Source organism: Neopsephotus bourkii, unplaced genomic scaffold (assembly GCF_033783945.1).
Source record: "Neopsephotus bourkii isolate Nb327-2 ecotype Australia unplaced genomic scaffold, CSIRO-AGI_Nbou_v1 NB_1638, whole genome shotgun sequence".
NCBI lineage: Eukaryota > Metazoa > Chordata > Aves > Psittaciformes > Psittacidae > Neopsephotus > Neopsephotus bourkii.
In genome coordinates, this window is record NW_026902113.1 from 2,503,043 (window position 1) to 2,519,509 (window position 16,467).

At 38.3% G+C, this 16,467-nt stretch overlaps 1 protein-coding gene across 1 annotated transcript in view; it reads right to left on the minus strand.

Annotated features, from left to right (window-relative positions):
• The window catches only part of TRPC6 (transient receptor potential cation channel subfamily C member 6), an 84,788-nt gene that overhangs the window by 22,682 nt on the left and 45,639 nt on the right, over positions 1-16,467 (minus strand). Inside the window, exons 2-4 of the mRNA XM_061374642.1 lie at positions 10,001-10,775; positions 2,481-2,666; positions 1,918-2,082 (exon numbers count right to left, since the gene is read on the minus strand). Coding sequence (XP_061230626.1) covers positions 1,918-2,082; positions 2,481-2,666; positions 10,001-10,775 — 1,126 coding nt within the window. The remainder of the gene's footprint in view (positions 1-1,917; positions 2,083-2,480; positions 2,667-10,000; positions 10,776-16,467) is intronic.

Genomic DNA, 16,467 nt, shown 5'->3' on the forward strand with positions numbered 1-16,467 from the left:
ACAAAACTTTGAAGTGCCTCATGTGGATTGCTGGCTGAAACCCAAATAAGAGGCAATTTTAATTCCTTTCAGCATCTGACTCTGGTGAATTCCTCTCAAAACAACAGGATTTTGTCCATGTATTTTTATGAATTTTCTGTCAGATATGAAACTCTCAATTCAATATCTGTGGTCCAAGCTGAAGCTATCATTTTCCTAAACATAAAACTGGTCAGCTATATAGGTAACTGACAGAGATGTTGCAAATATTGTGAAGATATTTTTGCCTTTCTCAGAGCCATGGCATCAGAATATAAAGAAATGTGTCACAACTCCACTGCAAGCTGTTATTTTCCCCCAAAATACTGTCAGTATTTTCACTCTTCTGTCACTGTGTCCTACAGTGCCAAACTTGGAAAAAAAATGGGTACTTTATCTCAGTAGGAGAGGAGATTTATAAAATTCCATCTATTCATACACAGAATACACTCTGCTGAAACAGACCATGTTCCATATTGGAGCTATCCTATCCTGAAATCAAAGAGTGAATATTCTCGTATTAAAAAAAATCAAAATTTGAGGTATGAGTGAAGCACAAGGTAAGAAGTAGGAACTAGTGAAAAAAGGTGGATTATGCTTTATATTTGCAGAATGTAATGAAACAAAAAGCATTCAACATATATATCGCACAATGAGACAATTAAATAGCGACAAAGGAAGTGGAACCTTAAAGGATGTTGTCCTTTGAACCTTGACTTTAAAAAGGTACTCTGAAATAGCTTTCTTCAGAATGCACAATGGTTCAAAACTACTTTAAGATACAATAAATCATTGGGAAAAGGAAAATGACAAATAGAAAGTCACTGCTAGAGCTGAAAAGCAATTACTGAAGTACGTTCAATCTCAAGGCATGTTGTAAGACAAAAGCATTGATAAAAATCCTAGTCACTATACACAGAAGTGAAAATTATATAACTGATCTTTATTGTTCAGATGGAAATAAATGAAAAGCATGTCCAAACAAAAAAGGCCCACCTTTCCCCTCTCAGAGAAGAATAAAAACCAAACAAAACCAAAACAACACAAAGGCCTCAGTCCTCCCTTTCAACCTTCCTCTTCCCTTAGAATCATTGCATGTGTACGGGATTCAAGCTGCTAAAATCATAGGTGCTATACTGTAACCCACTGAATAAACCCTACATGAATCCTTTTGTTCTCTCTAATATATTCTCAAGGGAATTCTCCATCAGAGTCCCCTTAAAATGGATTGTGACCAAATAAAACAGAGATTCAACATAAAGTTCAGAGAGGTCAGAGACTGTAATCCCTCTTCAGTGGAAAGGTTTTCCATACTTTATATACCATTTGAAACAGACACAGTGGTAGCATCCAAATCCAGCCTGTGCATTCATTATAAATGGAGGCAAGGGGGGCTGTGTTACTGCTTTAAAAACCTCCTGATAATAAGTATTAGCACTGTCTTGACAAGTCAACAGTTAAAACTGATGATGATTGTTCTAACTTGGGCATTTGCATTTCAGTGACTTCTAGCTATTAATTTTTAATAATAAAAAATAAAATTGCCTTTGAGGTAACTGGAATCAACCCACAGCCTGAGCTTAGCCTATCTCTGAATCAATGGGAAACAATGAAATAAAGAATGGTTTCACTCTGTTTCTGAAGTACAATTTCTACAATGCAACTCTTGCTCAGCCATTGTAATTTAATTTAATATACACAGTCTTTAACATAACACATTTACCTCTCTTAATTATGATTATCCTAACATGCAATCTTGAAGCCATTCCATTAAAATAACACATTTCTACAGTGTTATTTAAGTAATTTATAGTCATGCTTTATCTTTGCCAGACTGGATTCTACATACAGATGATACAGGAGTTAATAAAAGGCCATTACAAGATTTCAAAGACTGACCTTACTGCAAGGAGCAATCCAGTAAGCCATGGAAAGAAAGGGCAGTCCTACTGCAACAGCAAGAACAACCAGGAACTTCACTGCCATGGTCTGCTGCCGTAAACCTGACAAATTCTCGTACCAGATTGAAAGAAGCTGTTGTTGGCAGTTTGGATGTGCTACAAACTGTAACAAAGAAAAGGAGCACAAAAAAGTATTGCATTCAGAAAAAAAAGTATTAAAATAACGCCTATATGGAGTACATTAAGAATGCTGGAATAGCAACAACTCGAGCTCATATTCAGAGGAGCACTAACAAGGTATAAGAAAAAGTTTCTTGATGAGCATAATCCCATCATGCAGACATGTGCTATCAGCAACAGTAAATCCTTTAATTAAATATCTATTATTTTAATGACCCTGTGTTCCATCACAAACTATTACTTTCCATCTAAGGATAATTAAATATAAACTTTATCTGAGCAAAATCTAGTGTTATAGGCTATCAAAACATAAACATTTAATAATAGCATAATTTAATACCACTATCATGGTACGTATGTTTGGTCAACAAGATTTCTTACTTTTTTAACTTCATACTTAATGGCGAGTTTTAAGCGGCTAAGGCTGGGGCGACCATGTTCTCCATTATTATGGCTCATCTCTACATCACCATTCAAAATAGCTTCCACTTCTTCTGTATTTCTGCACAAATCAAGGAGTCCAACTACAAAATCCTTGCATTGCATAGACAATTTCTTGTAATCATTCTAGAAAAGAAAAAAGAAAATGACTTCTTGTTTTGATCTAACATGAGAGAAATAGTTCTACATCCCAGTTACGCATCTGTAAGCATCAATAGTTTGCTTGCATCTGGTTATGTTCTTGGATTTTTTTGTCTGGCAGATTAACAGCACTTTGGTTTCAGACATCTGCTTCCCCTGAATGTTCAAAGAGTAGGACTTGTCTCACCTTGGTTACCTTGGACACCTACATTATCAACTTTTACAGACAACTTACTTCTCTACACTTGCTTTAGAGCCAATTGCAAGTTAAAAAAATACCCCAAACAAACACTTTCAGAAATATAGTAGGGCATCCTTTAATGACTATTTCAAGTTTTGAGTCACTGTTTTCCAAAAGGCATAAATCAACCAGAAAAAGATAATTTTGATCACTGCAATCCACAGATCACTAACCATCTCTTACTTGCAGCTGTGTTTGGGGCATAAAAGATTAACATAGCTAGACAGACAGCAAGTCAGGTGTCTATAGATATAGATGGATATCTAAAGCTAAAAACTAGGTACAAACATAATGTCCCTGGCCTAGACCTTACAGGAGACTTACTCATATGTGTGTCAACAACGTCATAAAAAGATGAAACTGCTGTAGAATTTTTCCCAAAGAATAAAAATAAAACCCTCCAAACCACCCCACACCATACAGGACAGTTCATGTAGTCTATGGTTTATGTTCCAAGTATTTTTCTAGGAATCCTTTTATTGTAGTGACACATTTTCCCCTCTTCCAGTCTGTTCTTCATAGCATTCCCTCTTCTCCCACTCTTAGTCTCTATTTAGTCCCTTCTTTTTAATTACTTCCTTCATGCAGGAATGGAAGATGCACACCATGGAAGATAAACCATTATTTTGAGTATATAGAATACCCTAATTTATTTGCTGAGGCTATACTTCATGCATGTTTCTGCTTGATTACTCACAAGACCACAATACCAGTTTATTACTTTAATATATTAAAGGATTGCGTCCAAGTTTTACATTTCACTTTACTTAGATAGATGCAAACATTCACAGACAAATAGTTATACACACTATTGTATGTCTACATAAAAGTGTTAGTGATTTATTTTTTTAATACTGTAATGTAAGCAAGATAGCTCAGATCCGTTATACGAGAGAAAGGAACTTTAATTTCTCTACAAAGACAAGAGAAGTTAAATACTAAAACTAACAATTTCATGACATGCTACATATTTTCAATGTATTATTTATTTTCCCTCTCTTCAGAAGAGTAATAAGAAAGATTAACCAAAATCCAGACTTCTTGGCACTAAAGAAAGACATTTTTTGAGAGTAATATATCATCTTCTGTTTGGCTTTCATCTTTATAGCAGCAGGTAAGATAAGATTCAGTATTCAGTCATCTTAATGCATAAATGTCCTCTTTAAAATGAAAGGAAAAGCAGCTATTTGAGGTTCACAGACAAAAGAAAAAACAGTGCATAAGTCAACTTATGCACCCTTGTACTATTAGGTACCATGAACTGTTCCAACACTGATATCTGACCCTTGAACCTCAAATGAAAATAGGAGTAATTTTCAATACACTTAGGAGCAAAATAATTTGGCCTTCAGAAATAACTCCTAAAAATAGTGTATTATATTTGTAATATACTGGTGTGCACATATTTTCTGGTAGGACGTATTTGTACATGCACACTCACACACACTCCTCATCAGTATTTTCCATTTCAGGTGACTTCCAGTGGAGCCCAATGCCTTTGGGTAGTCTCAAAAAAAAATCATATACAACATTTAATGATGAATATGATTTTTGTCTGAGTGTAGTCCTGTTTACCAGAATGATCACTGAATAGGCAGTTTTAGAAATGCCAGATATCCCCACTCACACTCAGTAGAATTACCCCTTCTCAACTTAGGTTTGTATATGGTATTATATATATATATTAGCAGCCAGTAAATTCATTAATAAACTTCACTTGTTTATTTTCTCATTTGCAAATGCACTTAACCAGCTTCCCCTCCTGCGAAATACTGCCACAGCTGTGATGAGTGGCATTAGCTGAGCTGAAATGTCCTCACTGTTCAGATTACAGCAGATGAGCTTTGGGGAGCTGAGGGCTGCCCAGCACCATGCCTCCACCACAGTCACGGCACAGCATCTCTGTCACCTAGCAGTCAGCTGAAGGCAGCGCATGGCCCCACTCCAGTTCACAGGTCACTGTCTTCAGACAGATTCCTTATGAAGAATTTATCCTTCCAGGGAAGGTTATAGAGGACAGATGGGACGATAATGTCTTAAACTGCTACAGGAGGATTTGTCAGGGCCTGAACATTAGTCAGGGAGCTCTATCTGGGCATCTTTGGTTCTAAGAAATCAAGTGTGTTAACTTGCAGAGACCACTGCACTGGCTGCCTTTTGCCCTTTGTCTCCTTGGTCCACTTCAATATGTAATGACAGCAAAAATTATTAATACACTCTGTCACACATGCACTGAAAGTTCCCCTTCTCCCAGAGTCTCCCATGTCTCTCATCATTAATGTGAGTCAAGGGAACATGGGAATCTTTTTGGCTTAACTTGGTTTTGAAAATGGCCAAAGACACACAATTAATTCCGCAAGTTTTCCTTCACTGCAAATTGAAACTTAATGAATTAAAAAAGCAGTCCTGGGAGACTTGGAAAGAAAGTTTGCAACTGAAGTATAGTTGGAGGCTCTAAAAAGAATCAGCCTTTAATTTGGCAATACAGCACACATGTGACAACATGCATGTGGCAACATTGGCTCAGGGCTCTTCAGCAGTTTAGTTAAAACACAGTTTTACCAAATTTTGCTACACCAAAGATGAAGGGGCAGCACTGGCTGCTGCCGCTCTGCAAAAGGAAGGTGATGTTTTGGGGTTAGCACTGAGAAGATGAGGAACCAAGGGAACGAGGTGCTGGTGGCAGAGGAATAACAGGAGGAGCGGGGGTGACAGTGGCTGCTGCCGAGTGGGGTCACCTGCCCTTTGTGGTAGGAGCAGCCATGGACTGCCATGTTGTCCCAGGTAAGGGAACAAGCAGGCCGTGGTCACTCAGCTGGCCATGATTTGTCTCACCTCTGGCCATATGTGAGCAGGAGAGCATGGCCAGGAGAGCAGGAGAGCATCAGCATGGCTGTTTCTCCCAGAAGAAAGGGGCCTTCTCTATGTAGCCTCCTGTCATCCGTCACAAGCTCCTGCTGTCCCCCAGTCTGCCTGGGATGAAAAGGCTCTCAGGACAGAGCTGACACTGAACCCCACAGATGAGATGGAGCATGCTCCAGACCATGCCCTGGCCCTGCTTAGTGAACTGCAGGGGCCAAGACCAGAAACACGGGTACTGCTATGCAAGGATTTAGGATTTCAAACTGCATTTTAAGTGGGACCTGAATGTTGGATTTCGGCATCTTAGCAGGTAGATAAACACATTATTTCCCTTACAGAGGTGGACTGCAGTGCCTCAGTTCTTCTCTAAAAGATGATGTTACCTTTTCTTTAAGAGAGCTGTCAATACCCTTAAGCAAGAGATCCGATTTTTGTAGTGGGAGTTGTATAAATGAAAACAAACAGGAAATCAGCTTTGAGCTGATAAATTGGAATTTTGCTTCTCATCAGAAAAGCAAACTCAGACAACCTTATTAGGGGCATTAATTTGCAGAAACAGTAACATGTCTGTGCTTAATTTAAAAATACATTTTCCATTCCACCCCATTAAACAATAAAAGACTCTGCTGCCATTATAGCTGCAGAGGACTTTGTACTAAATGAGAATCTTTTATCCATTTTGAATAGCAGTGGGACACAGATGTCCCTCTCAAAACTCTAGGCCACATCTCTGCAGGACAACATTTGTCAGATATCATCTGCATCCTTACGGACATAGTAGAGATATTAGCCCTAGGGTGGGTAAACAATTTAGATGGCAAAAAATATGAGCACTATCCCCCCAAATAAAAATATTCTGTATAATATCAAACCTGTAAAGCTGCACATTTAGTCATGTCAAAAAGATAAAATCCTGAAGATCTCAGAATTACTCAGGGAGCCTGAAATAGCTGTTTCCTTGGTACAGTATTCTTAAACTCTGCTTGACACATCTGTCCAGTTAGTTTTCCTGCAGAAGTCATCTTCTTTTTTGTTCTTACTCCTAATAAAAAATGATCTTCCACCATACTTGCAAAAACTGTATCTGAAACCAAATGCAACATGTGTGTAATGCTAAATGACACCATTACAGAGGTGTAGAATAGAGAATAGTGGTTTCTAGTGATTATGGCATCTCCTATTTTGCATGAATCACAGTTTCATGGTCAGTGTTATCTCTGACATTAAGTGATGGTGTAATACAGGAGAGAGGAGTAATTTATAAGATAGGAAACAACCAGCATCACAGTTGAACATTAACCCTTTCCATTCCCTCTGAGGAAGACCTGGGATTTACGTGTTTCACTGGCTGCAGCCACCTACTAGGAATCTCCCCTGCAGACAAATACCCCATCAACACTATATAATAGGTGTCTTAAATGGTGTATTACCACTAAGTACCATTTTATTTAAGTAAGGTTTGAAATACTTTAAATAGCTGAGGCCAACCTTAGGTGAAGCTAAAGTTTGCATGTCCAGCTAATCTATGCACTAAAAATATACTTGATTATGCACTAACATGTGTAACACATTTTTATGAAAACCACAGTTTCCTGCCGGGACCATACTATCCAGATAACTGCAGGAAACTCGTAAAATAAACCAAGAGTAATAATTTTCAGATAAATTGCTGCAAGCAGGGATCTGAGCCTGCAGGAGCACAGACAAGCCCAGACTCAGTAAACATGATAGTATCCATATTCTGCAACTTGCTTGCACAGCCTTTGTATTGTCTACACTGAACCTGAGACAGGTATTTCCCAGTCAAGCCCCCAGCCCGTCTAGATATTGTCGAAGTTATCACTTATCAATAGCGTAAATGTAAACTCTTATCAATTAACATATAAACATACTCCATGGTCCTTAATATTTATTCAGAACCACCACATGATTTTTGTACCTATAAAAACATTCCCAAAAGACCTTATGTTGCCAGTCAGCTGATCCTGGTGAAATCTCAAATTAAGGGAGAGTTACATTTTCATGTTGCCTTGTGCTCCTGCTCCTGATTGTTCCTATTTGCCTTCACTCCATTTATTTCTACATGCTGAGTATGTACATACCTAGCAGAGCTTGGCTGATTAACTTCCAGCAATATGGAGCTGCTCTGTCTCTTGTCTATGCCTTCTGTTTCTGTTGAAGGACAGGGCCTCTAAATCTCTGTTGTAATTCATTATACAACGTTAAGAAGTATAGCTCTAATTTGAAAGAAGTTGAAAGGCAACTGAGACAAGAGAGGAACTAAAAAACCAAAAGTCACTCAGAAAGGGCCTCCTCATGACTCTGAAAGGCAGGCTATGTAAGTTTGCTCTCTGAATAAGCCCACCTCTTCTCACCTGTGTGCTCTATTCCTGCACTGGTGGGACCAGGGACAAATACTGCACTCCTAACTCATCTCATCAATTGTATGCTGAAGCATACATTTGAAGGACACTTCTTGCTGACTGTTCCAGATGATGATTTTAGCTTCTGTTGCTTCAACTGTGGTAAACGGAGCTATAGAGTCTCTACAAATCAGACATGCTATTTATCTCACCATAGCTGTGAACTTAAAAGGCTGCATTTATGGTATATGAAAAATGTTTTTCTCATTTGTTCTAAATTTACTCTCCTTTAAGTTAATCAAGTCCTTTTGTTCACATCTTCAGCAGCTGCTAAAGAGAAAAAAAAAACAAGACTATGTGGTTTAAATAGTCTTCGCTGAACTGTACATGCAAGCAGTGGATGAAATCTCAGTCCACTTAAGTCCTAAGGATTTCTGCTGGGAACTTCATGGGCAGACATTAATCTGCTGCACTAATGAAATGCTCTTCCCAGCATTTCATCTTACTGACAAAAATTGTCCTCTGCTCTTATTCTGGCTGTTCAGCTGCTGGCTTTAAGATCCCCTTGCACATTCTGCCTCCTTCTTTTCCCTCTTCAAGAAATATTTCAGCTTTGTATAACAGGTTGGTGCCACAACAGAGGTACACCTATGAGCATGAGACAGGAATAATTAATCCTGAATTGCAGCATCCCAGCTAGGGGTTTGTCTGTCAGAGTGGTTCATGGCCTTGTGAACTGTACCACTGCTAAGAACATTAACATTAAATATTGATCACAACGACTTCAAACTCTTCCTAACTCAATTTGCAAATTATTCTGTCACTGCTTTGGAGGGGATCTGATCTCCTCCTGCTGAAGTCAACATATCTTGCTCTGTCACAGGAGTACCATATACTAGCATCAGCTTTCAACAGTGTCCCATAAGGAAAACCCAGTCCAATGGATTTTAGCTAACTTAAGTCAGTTTAAGCACTGCCAATGTTTGCACAAGGCCTGGCTTTGCATTTTATGAGAGCAAAAAGCTTACATTCTTACTATCTTAACAGAAATAAACTGTGGTAAACACTTTTGTAGGCTGTGCACCATTGTATCTACATAATAATAAAGCAGCCCCAAAGAACACTCATCCCAAAGAACACTCATGCTTCAAGGATCTAAGGGGCCTTGAATCTCTGGGTCTCAACCATTAATTTCTTTCTTTTTTTTTTTAAAAAAAATATGCACATGTGAAACATTAAACATTCCATATAATCCTGAAGAAGTCTTTAACTTCACCAAGTTCACAAACAACGAAGTACAAATAAGTAAAAGAAGGAAAATGGAGTAGAAATAACAGAGTACATTAAAGAAGGAATAGAAGGATGCTATTTACAGTCATTTTTCTGAATAAATGAAAAACATTGCAAAGAGAAAACTTTCAGTCTAAGTATGAGAAAATAATGAAAATGCATAATAGTCGAACGGAACTGTGCAATTTGTCTTGCACCAGTAACTAAACTGTACCACTTCAGTCTCCTCTTTCCCCTGTCCTAAGCCACCTTCACCCAGGGGTTGGAAGGGCTTCCTTTACTATTCTGCCTGATGGGAAGTGCAAAATGAGTTCAGTCGTACATTCTACATAAGTAGCACAAATTATAATAAGCACAGAGGAATAAGACATTCCCAAAGGTTGAAATTTTCCATTCATTTAACAATTATATATTTTACAATGTTATACTCTGATTTATGAAGATGATGCTGATCTCCTTCTGCTCAAGGAAGGGGAGAAAGAGCTTTGATTGAATTTTCCAATTCTGTAACCTTAAACTCTTATGTACCTTAAACTCTTCTGTAACCTTAAACTCAAACGTACCTTAAACTCTTTCTCAATGTTGGCAAGCACAGCCAGCTCATTGCTCAGCTCTAAGGCAGTCATTACAGGGTCTTCACTGGACAAAGATAGATAAGCAGGGCTGGCCAGACCTTTGTAGGCATTGATTCTGGATCTTGAATGGCTGAAAGAGTCATGTTTTTGTTTCTGATTGCATTCACTGCACTTGCAGAAATAGTCATGTGGCCTATCAATTCGAGCTCCTTTTCTCAGCAGAGTGTGGACAATCTCATACTCATGGCAATGAGCGGCCAGAATGATCGGTGTAACGTCATGGGAAAACCGTGTCCCATCTTCATCATATGCATAAAAGTCATCATGCTGGAGCTCTGACTGGCTAGGACTCAATGTAAGCCTCTTGCCTTCAGCAAATGCGGGATGGTTTAGGATGGCTTCCACTATCCGGACATAACCTTTGCTAATAGCCAAAAGCAAGGCATCCCCAACACGAGACAGGTTCTCCTTCTTCAGCAGAAGCTCTGTGATCTCCAGGTGCTCATTGGCAACTGCCAGCTGCAAGGCATTCTGCCCCATGTAGTCTACACAATTCACATTGAGCGAGGGACATTCTTCCAGCATTTTGCGAATCACTGGGATATTCCCATATTCTGCTGCATCCAAAAAGCGCTCTTCATCCAGAGAAAGGCTCGTTGAGTGGTCATTAAACATATAGGCTGGCCCTCGACTGGCCTGCCTCCTCCCCTTCTCCCTGAGAATGGTCTGTCTTCGTAGCGCTAGTCTGTTCTCGTTGCCTCGCCTGCGTAGAAATAGAGAAATTAAGAGTTTTGTTTTATGCAAGGGCATATCCATTTAAAATAATAATTAAGACAAATATTTTAATCATTTATCTGCTCTACATTTTTAACGCTGCCAAGAGACCTGAAACCCTGACTTTGATGCATTTTGTAACCACTGTCACTGCACAGCCTTTGAATGAGCAGCCAGCTACATTTTATTTCAGCAAGAAGAAAAAGCCTTAGTCAACCATCAGTTAATATTACACTTAAAATCTCCCTGTTTTGTCCTCCACAGCTTTTGCACAATTTTCACTGCTTATTCTACATGGGTAGAATAACATCTTTAAACGTAAGGTTCTTAGGTTTACACAGAAGCCCCTCTCTGCTTTTCCAGCACTCCTGTATTAAAAATTGTCATCACCATCTGGCATCCCACACATCCCTCTGATATGTATGGTCACTTCACAGAAAAATGGCTTCCTATTTTAATCTAGAAAAGAAGTAAGAAAAACATTACAGTGTTTTTAAGTGCCAATATTTCACTTTCTGATTACAAGAATATTTCCAGGAGAAAACATTCAGCTAAGTTTGAGAAGTGCTTCAAGAGTGAAATTATGTTTTCTCTGGATGAACATACTACTTCCTAACACCTTTGGTAGATCTCGCAGATATTTTGCAGGACTTCACTGGAACAAGTGTGTATTAAAAAAAAAAAAAAAAAAAAAGAGTATAAAATCTCAAGCTCGTTGTTTAAACACATAATTTAAATACAAAGATGACCTGGAGAATAGTGATGATGTGCAATGACTGCCTCAGTCCTGAGACAGCCAGTATCAACAGCACAATGCAGTGAGAACAGCCCACATTTGCTCAGTTGGCAGGAGGAGTACCAATGACCCAGCATGAGTCCACTGCCCTCAGGAGGCCCTTTGAAAGTGACCAATCCCTCAGAATGCTATTCATGCAAAGCTCTTCTCTTGGTCTGTGCTAGCGCTAAGTCACAGCTCAGAGTGAAGAGAAGTCACAGTGTGACAGGAGTCAGCAGTGGTGGGATGAGGGATGAGGTATTGCACAGGCCACACAAATATGGAAGCTCTCTAAACTACTTTTTGCCTCAAGAAAGCAGGCAGCCTGACTTCACTTGCTCTTAGTATTCTTACCCCCATCACTAATTCAGCATCTATCTAACTTACATTTTCAATATGGTTTCTCCTCTTAGCCCTGCTGATGATTTTATGACGTCTATGACTGAATTCTCAGTCATAAGCTGAATCTGTACAAGATAAAAGCATGTTGAATACATTATATGGCAGCTGCTAGTCCTTATCTCCATCATCCTTTTCATTTTTACAGTTCATAGCCTTGATAGCCTATCTATTCCTCCACTCAGCTGCTTGCCAACAAATCCTGCCAATTCTTGCTTCAAGATAGCTCTGAAGCGTTGTCCATTATTCTACTTCTACTATTTAAACCCTCAGCCATTCCTCATCTCTTATATTAATAAATTATTTAAAAATTATTTATTAAAACTTGAAGTGAACCGTATTGAAGCTGTTTGCTGAGCAATGCTACATTCTCTTTAACAAGAAGAAAACCTAATTCATGACTTTCTTAATTCAGTCAACTAAGTTCCCAATCCTCAACAGAAATTCAACTGCAATTTTATCTTCTAGAATTACTCTAATAAGCTACATAATATTCACTACAACTTCATCTTTTTTCTTATTCTGAATGGTAGCTTAATGATTCTTTACATACATACGCTCAAATACACTTCAGTATTTTTAGTATTTCCCACAAAATAATAACCACAAGCAATAGTTTATTCATTTACTTACTAATGAATATGAATTTGAGTATTTATATGACAGTAAAAAACCCAGTCCTTTGTGACTCAAACTGTCTTCAAAAAAAGTAGCAGTACAAGATATTTCTGCTAGATTGTTTCTATTTAACTTCAGTATAAATTTCCTTTCTGCCTTCTCAGTTCCAGAGACATAGTCTTCTGCAGCATTGGAAATGCTTCAAATTGCTAATGTCTTCAACCTAAAGGGAAAAGTTTTGTTGCAGGAGGATCACAGCTATGGAATGTGGAATACATCGAAATTGACAACTATCACATAGTTCAGTGTGCAGACAGTACTAATACCATGCTACAATGGCAACTTCACAGCATTAGTTTAGACTATGTCTATCATTTCACGATATGGAATAAAGTTAGATCCCACCCTCTTTTACTCCTCCAGATCTTCACAAAGGCTGTCTCAGCTGCTGTGGGTTCAAAACAGAGGGTGCAGATATATGCTAATGTCCCACAGGTGAATATACTATATGGCTGGTTGAAATTTTTCAATGTATTATTTCCGGATATTTATATTTGACGAAAAGACATCCTTTGGAGACATCTCACAGAAAACATGAAAACTGAAAGAATGAAAATAACATTTTGGTGACAACATCGGTATCAAAACCTAAAATTCACTAAATTGAGGCTAGTCTTTTGATACATCTACAAATATTTTACTGGAAATGAATGCGTGAAATTGGAACAGGAATGAAATGGTAAAAAGAAGACAGGGCAGCCGAGAACCAAGGTGCCACTCCCCAGTTTTGAAAGTTATCACTTAAAGGACAGTAATGTGCTTCTGAAAGGTTTTTTCAAACATGCAATATGAAATTACATTGGTAAGATGAATATCAAGTGGGAGACAGGGAAGAGAAGGAAGCTAAAGACAGAAAGCACAGGGCAGGGAAGGAGGGGGAGTAAGAAAGAAAAAATTGTAAGGGGGACTTTTAAAACCTGATGGGTTTTAAGATTCATGAACTGAATAACTCTTAAGAGATAATGTCCTGGCTGTGGCTGGGATAGAGTTAATTTTTTTTCCTAATAGGTGATGCAGTGCTGTTTTGGCTTTAGCCTGAGATCAATGTTTTAGTTGTTGCACAGTATAATTTATCCTGACCAAGGAATTTCAGTCTTTCATGCTCTGCCACTGAGGACTGGCACAAGAAGCCAGGAGGAAGCAGGACACCTGACCCAAACTAGCCAAAGGGGTATTCCATTCCACAGCACGTCATGCCCAGTATATAAACTGGGGGGAGTTATCTGCAAGGGACCAACTGCAGCTTGGGGCAGGCTGTGTATTGGTCAGCAGGTGGTGAGCAATTTTATCATTCATCAGTATGGGATTACCATTTCCAGCAAAAGTCACTGCAGTATCTCTCACCTTAGAAATCTCCAGAGCATCCATGTTCCCTCTACCTTATTTCACTCAAATTCATTCTGAAGATCCAAACCATCACGTTTTAAGAAATATTTTTTTGCTTTTCTTCAACTGGTATCATAGGTCTTCATCCCTCAATCCTTATTCTATCAGTTTCTCTCCCATTACTTCTGTATGCGTTGCAATTGTGTACATGAAATCTACTCCTGCAAATATCTGCTATCCAAAAAGCCATGCTGCATCCCTTATATAGCATGGGGAGTGCTCATAAAGACTAACATTGTTTTAATGAGGTTAATCTCTCCAACTTTTATAGTCAGTAAAGGCAAACAGGCACCATGACACCAGGATCCAGTGCAGAAACTCCTTCTCCTTGTAGATTATGTATAGCATATAAAATGGTTAGCATCATTAACCTAACACTAGCTAAGTTATGTTTATATTAGCCTAAGATAAATAGCCTAAATTCCCCACATCTGCTCAATTCATGATAACACATCTCTACTGCTTGTCCTACTGGTCCTCAATTTTGGCAGAAACATTGAGACAGTACAACTGCATGCAGAGAGTTAGGAAAGCTTAAAGTTCAGCTGGAGTTCAAGCAGCAAAAGACGTGAAGACCAGCAAAAGGTGTCTTCTGAAAGGAAGTATGTAAAAGTAAGACTAAGGAAATTCATGTGGACTCACTGTTCAACAGACTGGTGGACTCAGAGGCCAAGGACACAGATGAGACTGAAGTACTCAATGCTTTCTTTGCCTCAGATTTCACCAGTGAGGTCCCCAGCCTCAAAGGTCCCCAGCAGAGTGAAGCACTACCCACACTGAAAGAAGACTGACCTGGACTACAACTAAGCCAGCCAGACACACGGTCCTGAAACTGTGCATCCAATGGTACAAAGGGCGCTGGTATATATCATTGCAAAGCTGCTTTCTATCACCTTTTAAAGTGCATAGTGACTGAGGGAATTGGAAGCAGATTTTCCAACTTTCTTAGCTCCCCATTGGCTTCTCAGTTTTGAATAAACTGGTTGTTGAACACAGTAGCACAATTATCTGAACTGCAGAAACCATCCTACTGAGCAGCATGCTGGCAAATTCCATGTCTAGCTTCAACTGCTTCTTTCTTCTTGATCTGTGCATCACTCAATTGATGCTAAACATAATTTAAATTATTTATACTGAAATCATTTGAACAGACAACAAATTCAGTCCATAAAAAAAATCATAATAATTTTTAAAACACCTTAAAAAAAAAATGCATTCAGCATAGATTCAGATCTTATTTAAACTGACAATAACAGCATTGATTTAAAATACATATCTTTATGCACCCTGGAAAACTAATCCAGTATAAAATTATTCTGCTAGTATTTGATCCTCACACGAGGAAATAAGCCCTTCAACAGGATCATGGTCATTATTTTTTCCTGAGATGTTAACAACCCGTTAACCAGCCAAAACCTGAAGTTCATTAAACACTTTCTTTTTCATTTTTCAAATAATAGAAACCAATTATATTCCTATAGCAGGAATACATTCAGTATGATTTATCACAACAAAGAGTAATCATTGCTAGTGAAGAATACTTAGAATTGGCTTTTTGGTCCAGTAGCATTTCCTCTTTTTTTTTTGTGTGTATTTAGAAGAAGGGCATTGCTTAAATAGGAGATTAAGTACATACATTCCCTAGACAGTAGCTCATCTTCTGGAATAGAATTACAGAATGAAACAGAAGATTCCTGCATTGTTTGCTGGACTGTAGCATGTCTCATGCTGTGCTCTGGAACGTCAGTGTAATTTATTTTCCCTTCATCAATATATTTTATATGTATGAAATAAATTTCCTGTTTCACCCACTTGCAATTACAGTAAAAGTTACGAGTCTGTAATTAAACTGGTTCTTGCAGCACAAGACTATAAAGACGTTTAGTTGTAACAGAGAATGCAAATCATTCTGCTTTATTATTTCTGCTTAATTAGGTATACACAATAAATATTAATACAGGAGTTTGTTAAGAAGAGTATTTGACTGCCTCCAAGAGCAAGGAAAGGAATTTGATGATCTACAAAATTATGTTCAGTCCGGTTTTGTCCTGATGTTCTTACATTTATTCCACCACCATCAAAGTGTTTTCAGTCCATCTTTTAATTAAAAAAAAATACCCATGTTAGTGTCTGTTGTCACAGATTCTAGCCACAGAAATCTTAAAGCCACTTAAAATCTCAGCCTTCCCGGTGTACAGAATAAATGTTGATTACAAGATATTATTAATGCACTTGGGGGAAACACGGTCTAAGTGTTCATACTTATTAATAGTTATTACTCAAACACCAACATGGCCAAGCTTGGAACACTGTCATCATTTTGGATACCATATTACAGGACAGAGTTCTGAAAACAAGAAATTAAAAGCCAGGGAGCACCAAGGATCACACAGTCTCTACTGTATTTTCCACTTCATAGTAAGGTTGATTTTGTGAACTATAT